Source organism: Salmo trutta, unplaced genomic scaffold (genome assembly GCF_901001165.1).
Source record: "Salmo trutta unplaced genomic scaffold, fSalTru1.1, whole genome shotgun sequence".
Lineage (NCBI taxonomy): Eukaryota > Metazoa > Chordata > Actinopteri > Salmoniformes > Salmonidae > Salmo > Salmo trutta.
Genome location: NW_021823258.1, coordinates 2,562,050 through 2,577,049, shown reverse-complemented (window position 1 = coordinate 2,577,049; position 15,000 = coordinate 2,562,050). Strand labels below are relative to the sequence as shown.

Below are 15,000 nucleotides of genomic sequence, written 5' to 3'. Positions count from 1 at the left end.
GGACAGGACAGTAAAGTACAGAACAGGACAATAAGGTACAGAACAGTAAGGTACAGGACAGTAAGGTACAGGACAGTAAGGTACAGGACAGTAAGGTACAGAACAGGACAGTAAGGTACAGAACAGGACAGTAAGGTACAGAACAGTAAGGTACAGGACAGTAAGGTACAGGACAGGACAGTAAGGTACAGAACAGGACAGTAAGGTACAGGACAGTAAGGTACAGGACAGTAAGGTACGGGACAGTAAGGTACAGAACAGGACAGTAAGGTACAGAACAGCACAGTAAGGTACAGAACAGTAAGGTACAGGACAGTAAGGTACAGAACAGGACAGTAAGGTACAGAACAGGACAGTAAGGTACAGAACAGTAAGGTACAGGACAGTAAGGTACAGGACAGGACAGGATAGTAAGGTACAGAACAGGACAGTAAGGTACAGAACAGGACAGTAAGGTACAGAACAGTAAGGTACAGGACAGTAAGGTACAGGACAGGACAGTAAGGTACAGAACAGGACAGTAAGGTACAGGACAGTAAGGTACAGGACAGTAAGGTACAGGACTATAAGGTACAGAACAGTAAGGTACAGGACTATAAGGTACAGAACAGTAAGGTACAGTACAGGACAGTAAGGTACAGGACAGTAAGGTACAGGACAGTAAGGTACAGGACAGTAAGGTACAGAACAGTAAGGTACAGTACAGGACAGAACAGTAAGGTACAGGACAGTAAGGTACAGTACAGTAAGGTACAGTACAGCACAGTAAGTTACAGGACAGTAATGTACAGGACAGTAAGGTACAGGACAGTAAGGTACAGGACAGTAAGGTACAGGACAGAACAGTAAGGTACAGAACAGTAAGGTACAGGACAGTAAGGTACAGGACAGTAAGGTACAGGACAGTAAGGTACAGAACAGTAAGGTACAGGACAGTAATGTACAGGACAGTAAGGTACAGTACAGTAAGGTACAGTACAGAACAGTAAGGTACAGGACAGTAATGTACAGTACAGTAAGGTACAGTACAGAACAGTAAGGTACAGTACAGTAAGGTACAGGACAGTAAGGTACAGGACAGAACGGTAAGGTACAGAACAGTAAGGTACAGTACAGTAAGGTACAGAACAGTAAGGTACAGAACAGTAAGGTACAGGACAGTAAGGTACAGTACAGTAAGGTACAGTACAGTACAGTAAGGTACAGTACAGTAAGGTACAGGACAGTAAGGTACAGGACAGTACAGTAAGGTACAGGACAGTAAGGTACAGGACAGTAAGGTACAGGACAGTAAGGTACAGGACAGGACAGTAAGGGACAGGACAGTAAGGTACAGGACAGTAAGGTACAGAACAGTAAGGTACAGGACAGGACAGTAAGGTACAGAACAGGACAGTAAGGTACAGGACAGTAAGGTACAGGACAGTAAGGTACGGTACAGAACAGTAAGGTACAGAACAGGACAGTAAGGTACAGAACAGTAAGGTACAGGACAGTAAGGTACAGGACAGTAAGGTACAGAACAGTAAGGTACAGTACAGGACAGAACAGTAAGGTACAGGACAGTAAGGTACAGTACAGTAAGGTACAGTACAGCACAGTAAGGTACAGGACAGTAATGTACAGGACAGTAAGGTACAGGACAGTAAGGTACAGGACAGTAAGGTACAGGACAGAACAGTAAGGTACAGAACAGTAAGGTACAGGACAGTAAGGTACAGGACAGTAAGGTACAGAACAGTAAGGTACAGGACAGTAAGGTACGGTACAGAACAGTAAGGTACAGAACAGGACAGTAAGGTACAGAACAGTAAGGTACAGGACAGTAAGGTACAGGACAGTAAGGTACAGAACAGTAAGGTACAGTACAGGACAGAACAGTAAGGTACAGGACAGTAAGGTACAGTACAGTAAGGTACAGTACAGCACAGTAAGTTACAGGACAGTAATGTACAGGACAGTAAGGTACAGGACAGTAAGGTACAGGACAGTAAGGTACAGGACAGAACAGTAAGGTACAGAACAGTAAGGTACAGGACAGTAAGGTACAGGACAGTAAGGTACAGAACAGTAAGGTACAGTACAGTAAGGTACAGGACAGTAATGTACAGGACAGTAAGGTACAGTACAGTAAGGTACAGTACAGAACAGTAAGGTACAGGACAGTAATGTACAGTACAGTAAGGTACAGTACAGAACAGTAAGGTACAGTACAGTAAGGTACAGGACAGTAAGGTACAGGACAGAACAGTAAGGTACAGAACAGTAAGGTACAGTACAGTAAGGTACAGAACAGTAAGGTACAGGACAGTAAGGTACAGTACAGTAAGGTACAGGACAGTAAGGTACAGTACAGTAAGGTACAGTACAGAACAGTAAGGTACAGTACAGTAAGGTACAGGACAGTAAGGTACAGGACAGTACAGTAAGGTACAGTACAGGACAGTAAGGTACAGGACAGTAAGGTACAGGACAGTAAGGTACAGGACAGTAAGGTACAGGACAGGACAGTAAGGGACAGGACAGTAAGGTACAGGACAGTAAGGTACAGAACAGTAAGGTACAGGACAGGACAGTAAGGTACAGAACAGGACAGTAAGGTACAGGACAGTAAGGTACAGGACAGTAAGGTACGGTACAGAACAGTAAGGTACAGAACAGGACAGTAAGGTACAGAACAGTAAGGTACAGGACAGTAAGGTACAGGACAGTAAGGTACAGAACAGTAAGGTACAGTACAGGACAGAACAGTAAGGTACAGGACAGTAAGGTACAGTACAGTAAGGTACAGTACAGCACAGTAAGGTACAGGACAGTAATGTACAGGACAGTAAGGTACAGGACAGTAAGGTACAGGACAGTAAGGTACAGGACAGAACAGTAAGGTACAGGACAGTAAGGTACAGGACAGTAAGGTACAGGACAGTAAGGTACAGTACAGTAAGGTACAGGACAGTAAGGTACAGGACAGTAAGGTACAGGACAGTAAGGTACAAGACAGTAAGGTACAGGACAGTAAGGTACAGGACAGTAAGGTACAGAACAGTAAGGTACAGGACAGTAAGGTACAGGACAGGACAGTAAGGTACAGAACAGTAAGTTACAGGACAGTAAGGTACAGGACAGGACAGTAAGGTACAGGACAGGACAGTAAGGTACAGGACAGTAAGGTACAGGACAGTAAGGTACAGGACTATAAGGTACAGGACAGTAAGGTACAGGACAGTAAGGTACAGGACAGTAAGGTACAGGACAGTAAGGTACAGAACAGTAAGGTACAGGACTATAAGGTACAGGACAGTAATGTACAGGACAGGACAGTAAAGTACAGAACAGGACAATAAGGTACAGAACAGTAAGGTACAGGACAGTAAGGTACAGGACAGTAAGGTACAGAACAGGACAGTAAGGTACAGAACAGGACAGTAAGGTACAGAACAGTAAGGTACAGGACAGTAAGGTACAGGACAGGACAGTAAGGTACAGAACAGGACAGTAAGGTACAGGACAGTAAGGTACAGGACAGTAAGGTACAGGACAGTAAGGTACAGAACAGGACAGTAAGGTACAGAACAGTAAGGTACAGGACAGGACAGTAAGGTACAGAAAATGACAGTAAGGTACAGGACAGTAAGGTGCAGAACAGTAAGGTACAGGACAGTAAGGTACAGGACAGGACAGTAAGGTACAGAACAGGACAGTAAGGTACAGAACAGTAAGGTACAGGACAGTAAGGTACAGGACAGGACAGTAAGGTACAGAACAGGACAGTAAGGTACAGGACAGTAAGGTACAGGACAGTAAGGTACAGGACAGTAAGGTACAGGACTATAAGGTACAGAACAGTAAGGTACAGGACTATAAGGTACAGAACAGTAAGGTACAGTACAGGACAGTAAGGTACAGGACAGTAAGGTACAGGACAGTAAGGTACAGGACAGGACAGTAAGGTACAGAACAGGACAGTAAGGTACAGGACAGTAAGGTACAGGACAGTAAGGTACGGTACAGAACAGTAACGTACAGAACAGGACAGTAAGGTACAGGACAGTAAGGTACAGAACAGAACAGTAAGGTATAGGACAGTAAGGTACAGGACAGTAAGGTACAGAACAGTAAGGTACAGTACAGGACAGAACAGTAAGGTACAGGACAGTAAGGTACAGTACAGTAAGGTACAGTACAGCACAGTAAGGTACAGGACAGTAATGTACAGGACAGTAAGGTACAGGACAGTAAGGTACAGGACAGTAAGGTACAGGACAGAACAGTAAGGTACAGAACAGTAAGGTACAGGACAGTAAGGTACAGGACAGTAAGGTACAGTACAGCACAGTAAGGTACAGGACAGTAATGTACAGGACAGTAAGGTACAGGACAGTAAGGTACAGGACAGTAAGGTACAGTACAGAACAGTAAGGTACAGAACAGTAAGGTACAGGACAGTAAGGTACAGAACAGTAAGGTACAGTACAGTAAGGTACAGGACAGTAAGGTACAGGACAGTAAGGTACAGTACAGTAAGGTACAGTACAGAACAGTAAGGTACAGGACAGTAAGGTACAGTAAGGTACAGTACAGAACAGTAAGGTACAGTACAGTAAGGTACAGTACAGTAAGGTACAGGACAGTAAGGTACAGGACAGAACAGTAAGGTACAGAACAGTAAGGTACAGTACAGTAAGGTACAGTACAGAACAGTAAGGTACAGGACAGTAAGGTACAGTACAGTAAGGTACAGTACAGGACAGTAAGGTACAGGACAGTAAGGTACAGGACAGGACAGTAAGGTACAGGACAGGACAGTAAGGTACAGGACAGTAAGGTACATAACAGTAAGGTACAGTACAGTAAGGTACAGTACAGGACAGTAAGGTACAGTACAGGACAGTAAGGTACAGGACAGTAAGGTACAGGACAGTAAGGTACAGGACTATAAGGTACAGGAGAGTAAGGTACAGGACAGTAAGGTACAGGACAGTAAGGTACAGGACTATAAGGTACAGGACAGTAATGTACAGGACAGGACAGTAAAGTACAGAACAGGACAATAAGGTACAGAACAGTAAGGTACAGGACAGTAAGGTACAGGACAGTAAGGTACAGAACAGGACAGTAAGGTACAGAACAGGACAGTAAGGTACAGAACAGTAAGGTACAGGACAGTAAGGTACAGGACAGGACAGTAAGGTACAGAACAGGACAGTAAGGTACAGGACAGTAAGGTACGGGACAGTAAGGTACAGAACAGTAAGGTACAGGACAGTAAGGTAGAGAACAGGACAGTAAGGTACAGAACAGGACAGTAAGGTACAGAACAGTAAGGTACAGGACAGTAAGGTACAGGACAGGACAGGATAGTAAGGTATAGAACAGGACAGTAAGGTACAGAACAGGACAGTAAGGTACAGAACAGTAAGGTACAGGACAGTAAGGTACAGGACAGGACAGTAAGGTACAGAACAGGACAGTAAGGTACAGGACAGTAAGGTACAGGACAGTAAGGTACAGGACTATAAGGTACAGAACAGTAAGGTACAGGACTATAAGGTACAGAACAGTAAGGTACAGTACAGGACAGTAAGGTACAGGACAGTAAGGTACAGGACAGTAAGGTACAGGACAGGACAGTAAGGTACAGAACAGGACAGTAAGGTACAGGACAGTAAGGTACAGGACAGTAAGGTACGGTACAGAACAGTAAGGTACAGAACAGGACAGTAAGGTACAGAACAGTAAGGTACAGGACAGTAAGGTACAGGACAGTAAGGTACAGAACAGTAAGGTACAGTACAGGACAGAACAGTAAGGTACAGGACTATAAGGTACAGAACAGTAAGGTACAGGACTATAAGGTACAGAACAGTAAGGTACAGTACAGGACAGTAAGGTACAGGACAGTAAGGTACAGGACAGTAAGGTACAGGACAGAACAGTAAGGTACAGAACAGTAAGGTACAGGACAGTAAGGTACAGGACAGTAAGGTACAGGACAGTAAGGTACAGAACAGTAAGGTACAGTACAGTAAGGTACAGGACAGTAATGTACAGGACAGTAAGGTACAGGACAGTAAGGTACAGTACAGAACAGTAAGGTACAGGACAGTAAGGTACAGTACAGTAAGGTACAGTACAGAACAGTAAGGTACAGTGCAGTAAGGTACAGGACAGTAAGGTACAGGACAGAACAGTAAGGTACAGAACAGTAAGGTACAGTACAGTAAGGTACAGTACAGAACAGTAAGGTACAGGACAGTAAGGTACAGTACAGTAAGGTACAGTACAGAACAGTAAGGTACAGTACAGTAAGGTACAGGACAGTAAGGTACAGGACAGTACAGTAAGGTACAGTACAGGACAGTAAGGTACAGGACAGTAAGGTACAGGACAATAATGTACAGGACAGTAAGGTACAGGACAGGACAGTAAGGGACAGGACAGTAAGGTACAGGACAGTAAGGTACAGGACAGTAAGGTACAGAACAGTAAGGTACAGGACAGGACAGTAAGGTACAGACCAGGACAGTAAGGTACAGGACAGTAAGGTACAGGACAGTAAGGTACGGTACAGAACAGTAAGGTACAGAACAGGACAGTAAGGTACAGAACAGTAAGGTACAGGACAGTAAGGTACAGGACAGTAAGGTACAGAACAGTAAGGTACAGTACAGGACAGAACAGTAAGGTACAGTACAGGACAGAACAGTAAGGTACAGGACAGTAAGGTACAGTACAGTAAGGTACAGTACAGCACAGTAAGGTACAGGACAGTAATGTACAGGACAGTAAGGTACAGAACAGTAAGGTACAGTACAGTAAGGTACAGGACAGTAAGGTACAGGACAGTAAGGTACAGTACAGTAAGGTACAGTACAGAACAGTAAGGTACAGGACAGTAAGGTACAGTACAGTAAGGTACAGTACAGAACAGTAAGGTACAGTACAGTAAGGTACAGGACAGTAAGGTACAGGACAGAACAGTAAGGTACAGAACAGTAAGGTACAGTATAGTAAGGTACAGTACAGTAAGGTACAGTACAGAACAGTAAGGTACAGGACAGTAAGGTACAGGACAGTAAGGTACAGGACAGTAAGGTACAGTACAGAACAGTAAGGTACAGTACAGTAAGGTACAGGACAGTACAGTAAGGTACAGTACAGGACAGTAAGGTACAGGACAGTAAGGTACAGGACAGTAAGGTACAGGACAGTAAGGTACAGGACAGGACAGTAAGGGACAGGACAGTAAGGTACAGGACAGTAAGGTACAGGACAGTAAGGTACAGGACAGGACAGTAAGGGACAGGACAGTAAGGTACAGGACAGTAAGGTACAGGACAGTAATGTACAGGACTATAAGGTACATAGATGGCGGGGTACAGTGGGAGGTTATGGGAGGGCGGTGAGTCATTTTGGAAGTGTTCCCACTGAGAGAAGAGAGGCTCAGCCTGAGGGGCCTCAGTGGGTCAAATTAATTCCCCAACACCTTCCCACCTCCTCCTCTCTCTTCAAAAACCTGGGAATAAAATGAATACAAATGAATTATTATAAAACCATCATTATAAAACCAGATGAACTATCCTGAGAATGTACACAGTGGTGCAGCTAAGGATACCTAGTGTGTCTCATTATGGTACAGATGTTACCTCTACTCTCAGTCTCTCCTCCCCTCTCCTCCTCTCTCCTCCTCTCTCCTCCCCTCTCCTCCTCTCTCCTTCCCTCCCCTCCCATCCTATCTCCTCCCCTCTCCTCCCCTCTCCTCCCATCCTCTCTCCTTTCCTCCCCTCCCATCCTCTCTCCTCCCCTCTCCTCCCCTCCTCCCATCCTCTCTCCTCTCCTCCCCTCCCCTCCTCTCTCCTCCCTTCCCCTCACATCCTCTCCCCTCCTCTCCTCCCCTCCCCTCCTCTCTCCTCCCCTCCCATCCTCTCCCCTCCCCTCCTCTCTCCTCCCCTCCTCTCTCCTCCCCTCCCCTCACATCCTCTCTCCTCCCCTCCCCTCCTCTCTCCTCCCTTCCCCTCACATCCTCTCTCCTCCCTTCCTCTCCTCCCCTCCCCTCCTCTCCCCTCCCATCCTCTCCCCTCCCCTCCTCTCTCCACCCCTCCTCTCTCCTCTCATCCCCTCCTCTTTCCTCCCCTCCCCTCACATCCTCTCTCCTCCCCTCCCCTCATCTCTCTTCTGTCTCTCCCCCCTCCCCTCCTTTCTCCTCCCCTCACATCCTCTCTCCTCCCCTCCTCTCTCCTCCTCTCCTCCCCTCCCCTCCTCTCTCCTCCCCTCTCGTTTCCACTCCTCCACTTCTGCCTGTCTATCAGAGACCCTTGATGTGTAGTGATATTGAGCAGTAGGTTGTGGTAATAGCTAAGCTACAGAGCAGGGGTCAGAAATTACAACCAGCCAATAGCTTAGCTCAGCCCAGTGTACACTAGCACAGTGAGGGCAGAGAGATAGTGATAGCACAGTGAGGGCAGAGAGATAGTGATAGCACAGTGAGGGCAGAGAGATAGTGATAGCACAGTGAGGGCAGAGAGATAGTGATAGCACTCAGTCACATGGGATTCCTATCTTCTAGCCCCCTCTGGTCTCTCTGACTACAGTCCTGTTATCTCCACACCACTCTGGTCCCTCTGACTACAGTCCTGTTATCTCCACACCACTCTGGTCCCTCTGACTACAGTCCTGTTATCTCCACACCACTCTGGTCCCTCTGACTACAGTCCTGTTATCTCCACACCACTCTGGTCCCTCTGACTACAGTCCTGTTATCTACACACCACTCGGGTCAGAGTTTTTTGAATGTACTCTTCTGTATTTGTATGTGTGGAACAGAGAGAGGAGACCCCCCCCAGAGGCCCCAGGCAGACAGGCAGCTCTCCTGTCTCCTTCCCCCAGGGCAGGGCTCTCCTCCTGGGGCAGACGTGGTGGCCTCGCGTGCCTCTAGCCTGGTGTTACCCTTCCAACCTCCACCACATGGGAAGTGTTATGTAGCTTTTCATTTAACATGCCAGCAGAAAGAACTGTCCCAGATGGCCCCCTATTCCCTATGGGTCCTGGTCTAAAGTAGTGCACTATATAGGGAATAGGGCTCTGGTCTAAAGTAGTGCACTATATAGGGAATAGGGTCCTGGTCTATAGTAGTGCACTATATAGGGAATAGGGCTCTGGTCTAAAGTAGTGCACTATATAGGGAATAGGGCTCTGGTCTAAAGTAGTGCACTATATAGGGAATAGGGTCCTGGTCTAAAGTAGTGCACTACACAGGGAATAGGCTACCATTTGGAGTGCAACCTATCAGGTTCCTAGAAACTCCCAGCCATTTATTTGTTGAAGATGTGACCTCTTCACCTCAAACCAGATTCAATTCTGACAGAATCTGTTTTAGATAGGAGACGAAGAAAAAGAGGAATCCAGCCACAGGGGGCGTGTGGTGTGTGTGTGTGTGTGTGTGTGTGTGTGTGTGTGTGTGTGTGTGTGTGTGTGTGTGTGTGTGTGTGTGTGTGTGTGTGTGTGTGTGTGTGTGTGTGTGTGTGTGTGTGTGCGTGCGTGCGTGCGTGCGTGCGTGCGTGCGTGCGTGCGTGCGTGCGTGCGTGCGTGCGTGCGTGCGTGTGTCAAATCAACCCTGTGTTTTGGGCGTCCATGAGAATATTGAAAACCATAAATCGGCACAGGAACAGTCTTCTCACTGACCCATTTCAGGGTTCTGGTTTCACCACAGATACTTAGTAACGACAGAGTAGTAGAGGAAGAGAGGAAAGAGGGAGAGAGAGAGAGAGAGAGAGATATGAGACAGAAAGAGAGAGATATACAAGACAGAGAGAGAGAGAGAGAGAGAAAGAGAGAGACAGAAAGAGAAAGAAGTAACAAAGGAAAGAGGCCAGAAGGAAGAGGTGAAGAGAGAGACAGGAAAACAGAGGGACATAAATCTGTGTGTGGAGCGTTTCATAACGCAGGGCTCTCTGAGCTCAGTATAGAGGCAGGTTGGGGCTCAGAGCAGTACATTAACACAGTGAGTTATGAGGGTGGCCTGATGTTGCGCTGAGCGCTTTCCCAGGCTGAACACCACACTCTGACCTGCAAGCAGAGGGAAGCACCGCTGATGTGAGCCTTGATGCTTTTAACCTCTGGTTTCACAACAACTCCATCTCTATGGTTACTGTTGCTCTTCCACCCTGACGGGTTTGGGGAGTGTAAGCTGATCCTAGAGCTGTACCAACTTCTACATGGATGGGATGTTATGATACTCCATCGGTGTTACAATTGCCTATATATCAGCCTCTATATGAGTCTATGTACGGTGCATTCAGACCACTTCCCTTGTTCCACATTTTGTTACGTTTACAGCCTTATTCTAAAATTGTTTAAATAAAAAATGTTCCTCATCAATCTACACACAATACCCCATAATGACAAAGCAACAACTGCTTTTACATTTTTTTTTGCAAATGTATATATATATATATTTTTTTTTAATGAAATACTGTATTTACATAAGTATTCTGACTCTTTGCTATGAGACTCGAAATTGAGCTCAGGTGCATCCTGTTTCCATTGATCATCCTTGAGATGTTTCTACAACTTGATTGGAGTCCACCTGTGGTAAATTCAATTGATTGGACATAATTTGGAAAGGCACACACCTGTCTATGTAAGGTCCCACTGTTGACAGTGCATGTCAGAGCAAAAACCAAGCCATGAGGTCGAAGGAATTGTCCGTAGAGCTCCGAGACAGGATTGTGTCGAGGCACAGATCTGGGGAAGGGTACCAAAACATTTCCGCAGCATTGAAGGTCCCCAAGAACACAGTGGCCTCCATCATTCTTAAATGGAAGAAGTTTGTAACCACCTAGACTCTTCCTAGAGCTGGCCGCCCGGACAAACTGAGCAATCTTGGGAGAAGGGCCTTGGTCAGGGAGGTGACCAAGAACCCGATTGCTCCAGGGTTCCTCTGTGGAGATATCAGAACCTTCCAGAAGGACAACCATCTCTGCAGCACTCCACCAATCAGACGGAAGCCACTCCTCAGTAAAAGGCACATGACAGCCCGCCTGGACTTTTCCTAAAGGACTCTCAGACCATAAGAAACATGATTGGTCTGATGAAACCAAGATTGAACTCTTTGGCCTGAATGCCAGGCATCATGTCTGGAGGAAACCTGGCACCATCCCTACTGTGAAGCATGGTGGTGGTGGCAGCATCATGCTGTGGGGATGTTTTTCAGTGGCAGGGACTGGGGGACTAGTCAGGATTGAGGGAAAGATGAATGTGCAGATAGATCCTTGATGAAAACCTGCTCCAGAGCACTCAGGACCTCATACTGGAGTAAAGGTTCACCTTCCAACAAGACAAAGACCCTAAGCACACAGCCAAGACAATGCAGGAGTGGCTTCGGGACAAGTCTCTGAATGTCCTTGAGGGGCCCGGACTTCGACCATCTCTGGAGAGACCTGAAAATAACTGTGCAGCGACGCTCCCCATCCAACCTGACAGAGCTTGAGAGGATCTGCAGAGAAGAATGGGAGAAACTCCCCAAATACAGATGTGCCAAGCTTGTAGTGTCATACCCAAGAAGACTCGAGGCTGTAATCGCTGCCAAAGTTGCTTCAATAAAGTACTTAGTAAAGGGTCTGAATACTTATGTAAATTGTGGGGCGGCAGGTAGCCTAGTGGTTAGAGCATTGGACCAGTAACCAGCAGGTAGCCTAGTGGTTAGAGCGTTGGACTAGTAACCAGCAGGTAGCCTAGTGGTTAGTGTTGGGCCAGTAACCAGCAGGTAGCTTAGTGGTTAGAGCATTGGACTAGTAACCAGCAGGTAGCCTAGTGGTTAGAGTGTTGGGCCAGTAACCAGCAGGTAGCCTAGTGGTTAGAGCATTGGACTAGTAACCAGCAGGTAGCCTAGTGGTTAGAGTGTTGGGCCAGTAACCAGCAGGTAGCCTAGTGGTTAGAGCATTGGACTAGTAACCAGCAGGTAGCCTAGTGGTTAGAGCATTGGACTAGTAACCAGCAGGTAGCCTAGTGGTTAGAGTGTTGGGCCAGTAACCAGCAGGTAGCCTAGTGGTTAGTGTTGGGCCAGTAACCAGCAGGTAGCTTAGTGGTTAGAGCATTGGACTAGTAACCAGCAGGTAGCCTAGTGGTTAGAGTGTTGGGCCAGTAACCAGCAGGTAGCCTAGTGGTTAGAGCATTGGACTAGTAACCAGCAGGTAGCCTAGTGGTTAGAGTGTTGGGCCAGTAACCAGCAGGTAGCCTAGTGGTTAGAGCATTGGACTAGTAACCAGCAGGTAGCCTAGTGGTTAGAGCATTGGACTAGTAACCAGCAGGTAGCCTAGTGGTTAGAGTGTTGGGCCAGTAACCAGCAGGTAGCCTAGTGGTTAGAGCATTGGACTAGTAACCAGCAGGTAGCCTAGTGGTTAGAGCATTGGACTAGTAACCGGAATGTTGCAAGATTGAATCCCCGAGATCTGTCGTTTTGCCCCTGAACAAGGCAGTTAACTCACTGTTCCTAGGCCGTCATTGATATTTCCGTTTTCATTTTTTATACATTTGCAAACATTTCTAAAAAACAGTTTTTGCTTAGTCATTATGGGGTATTGTGATGTCATTATGGGGTATTCTGATGTTATCATGGGGTATTGTGATGTCATTATGGGGTATTGTGATGTCATTATTGGGTATTGTGATGTCATCATTGGGTATTGTGATGTCATTATGGTGTATTGTGATGTCATTATGGGGTATTGTGATGTCATCATGGGGTATTGTGATGTCATCATGGGGTATTGTGATGTCATCATTGGGTAGTGTGATGTCATCATTTGGTATTGTGATGTCATCATGGGGTATTGTGTTTAGATTGATGAGGAAAAAATAAACAATGTCATCCATTTTAGAATAAGGCTGTAATGTAACAAAATGTGGAAAAAGTCAAGGGGTCTGAATACTTTCTGAATGCACTGTATGTCCATGTTTTCAGCCTGAGAGGATGTCTGATCTAGAGGGCTGATACGACTTCACCATGACCACAGTCAGAGAGAGCAGCAGTGTTTCCACTGAGTGTTACTGTTGTACATGCAGACTGTGTAAAATGATCCAGTCCCCAGAGCAGAGCTAGGTGTTGAGGCTGAAAGGACCTCTTAGGACTGGCTTTATGGGAAAATATACGAGCCACTGGAGATCAGAGAGGTAGGGGGGAGAGAGAGAGAGAGAGTGGGATGGGGAGAGAGGAGAGAGAGAGAGGGTGAGTGGTAGGGGGGTATAGGATAGCCTGACCACTCCGGGGCGTTGAAGCCACTAGCCACAGGTCTCTCTCTTCCCTCTCCAGGCCGGTCTCGGGGTAAACCACAGCATTCTCCAGCCCGTGAGAAACACCCAGAACCAAGCTGCTCCATCCTCCTCCAACCGTCCTCCTCTGTCCAATACATAAACCTGCCATAGCACAGTGATTTACTCACTGTATACCACTCTCCTACGCTCCTCTGGTTACTAACAATGTGGCATGATGGAATGAGATGGAGGATGGAAACAGAGGGAGGGAGGGAGGGGGGAGGGAGGGAGGGAGGGAGGGAGGGAGGGAGAGAGGGAGAGAGGGAGAGATGGAGGGAGGGGAGAGGGAGGGAGGGGAGAGGGAGGGATGGAGGGAGGGAGGGGGGAGGGAGGGAGGGATGGAGGAGGGAGGGAGGGAGGGGAGAGGGAGGGATGGAGGGAGGGAGGGAGGGAGGGAGAGAGGGAGGGGGGGAGGGAGGGAGGGAGGGGGGAGGGAGGGAGGGAGGGAGGGAGGGAGGGAGGGAGGGAGAGCACTATAAGGAGAACATAGGACTGTTCATTTTTCATCCTTAAAGTAGCTTTCATTGTTACAGTAGGTTATATACTTTTAAACACACACACACACTAACGTTTACACACACACGTGCGCACACACACACAGTGGGACACTGTAGGTCAATATCTGTAAATACTGAGACTACTATCAGTGGTCTTCTCTGATTCCTGGTTTCTCTCTCTCTCCCTGTGTGTCTTCAACTCTCCCCTACACAACCTCATTATCTACATTCACTGTCCTGTCTCCTTCCTTCCTCTCCCCCTCCTTTCTCCATCTCTCTCTCTCTCTCTCTCTTTCTCACTCTCACCTTCTCTGTCTCCTCTCACCACTTCACTCCTTCCCTCTCTCCATGTTGCCGTGGGATACTGTCCTCTCTCTGCCTGTCATCTCTCACCTCTCGCTCTCCATCCATCTTGTCCACTGTCCATCTGTCTGTCTGCATCACTTCCTCCTGTTGTCCTCTTTACTTCATTTCCTTGTTTGTGTTTCTTCCTCGTATCGGTGTTTTCTCCTCACACTCATCCCTCTCTCTGTCCCGTTCTCTCTCCCTCTCTCTGTCCCTCTCTGTCCCGTTCTCTCTCCCTCTCTCTGTCCCTCTCTGTCCCTCTCTCTGTCCCTCTCTCTGTCCCTCTCTCTGTCCCCTTCTCTCTCCCTCTCTCTGTCCCTCTCTGTCCCTCTCTGTCCCTCTCTCTGTCCCTCTCTGTCCCTCTCTGTCCCTCTCTGTCCCTCTCTCTGTCCCTCTCTCTGTCCCTCTCTCTGTCCCTCTCTCTGTCCCCTTCTCTCTCTGTCCCTCTCTGTCCCTCTCTCTGTCCCTCTCTCTGTCCCTCTCTCTGTCCCTCTCTCTGTCCCTCTCTCTGTCCCTCTCTCTGTCCCCTTCTCTCTCCCTCTCTCTCCCTCTCTCTGTCCCTCTCTCTGTCCCTCTCTCTGTCCCTCTCTGTCCCTCTCTGTCCCTCTCTGTCCCTCTTTCCATCCCTCCCTGTCTGTGTGTGTGTATCATCTTTGTGGCAGATGGAGGAGCTGCTTGCGGCCATGGGGAAGGTGAAACTGGAGCTGGAGTCCATGCAGGCCAAGCTGTCCTCTACCCAGCAGTCATTGGCTGAGAAGGAGGCCCACCTGATCACGCTGAGGGCAGAACGCAGGAAACACCTGGAGGAGGTGCTGGAGATGAAGTAAGAGAGATTATATATATACAC

The 15,000-nt window shown here is 47.4% G+C and overlaps 1 protein-coding gene across 2 annotated transcripts in view; it reads left to right on the top strand.

Annotated features, from left to right (window-relative positions):
• Positions 1-15,000, top strand: part of LOC115189920 (ELKS/Rab6-interacting/CAST family member 1) — a 184,057-nt gene that overhangs the window by 76,040 nt on the left and 93,017 nt on the right. For both annotated transcript variants that reach the window (XM_029748419.1, XM_029748420.1), the window contains exon 3: positions 14,816-14,976. In XM_029748419.1, the coding sequence (XP_029604279.1) occupies positions 14,816-14,976 (161 nt within the window). The remainder of the gene's footprint in view (positions 1-14,815; positions 14,977-15,000) is intronic.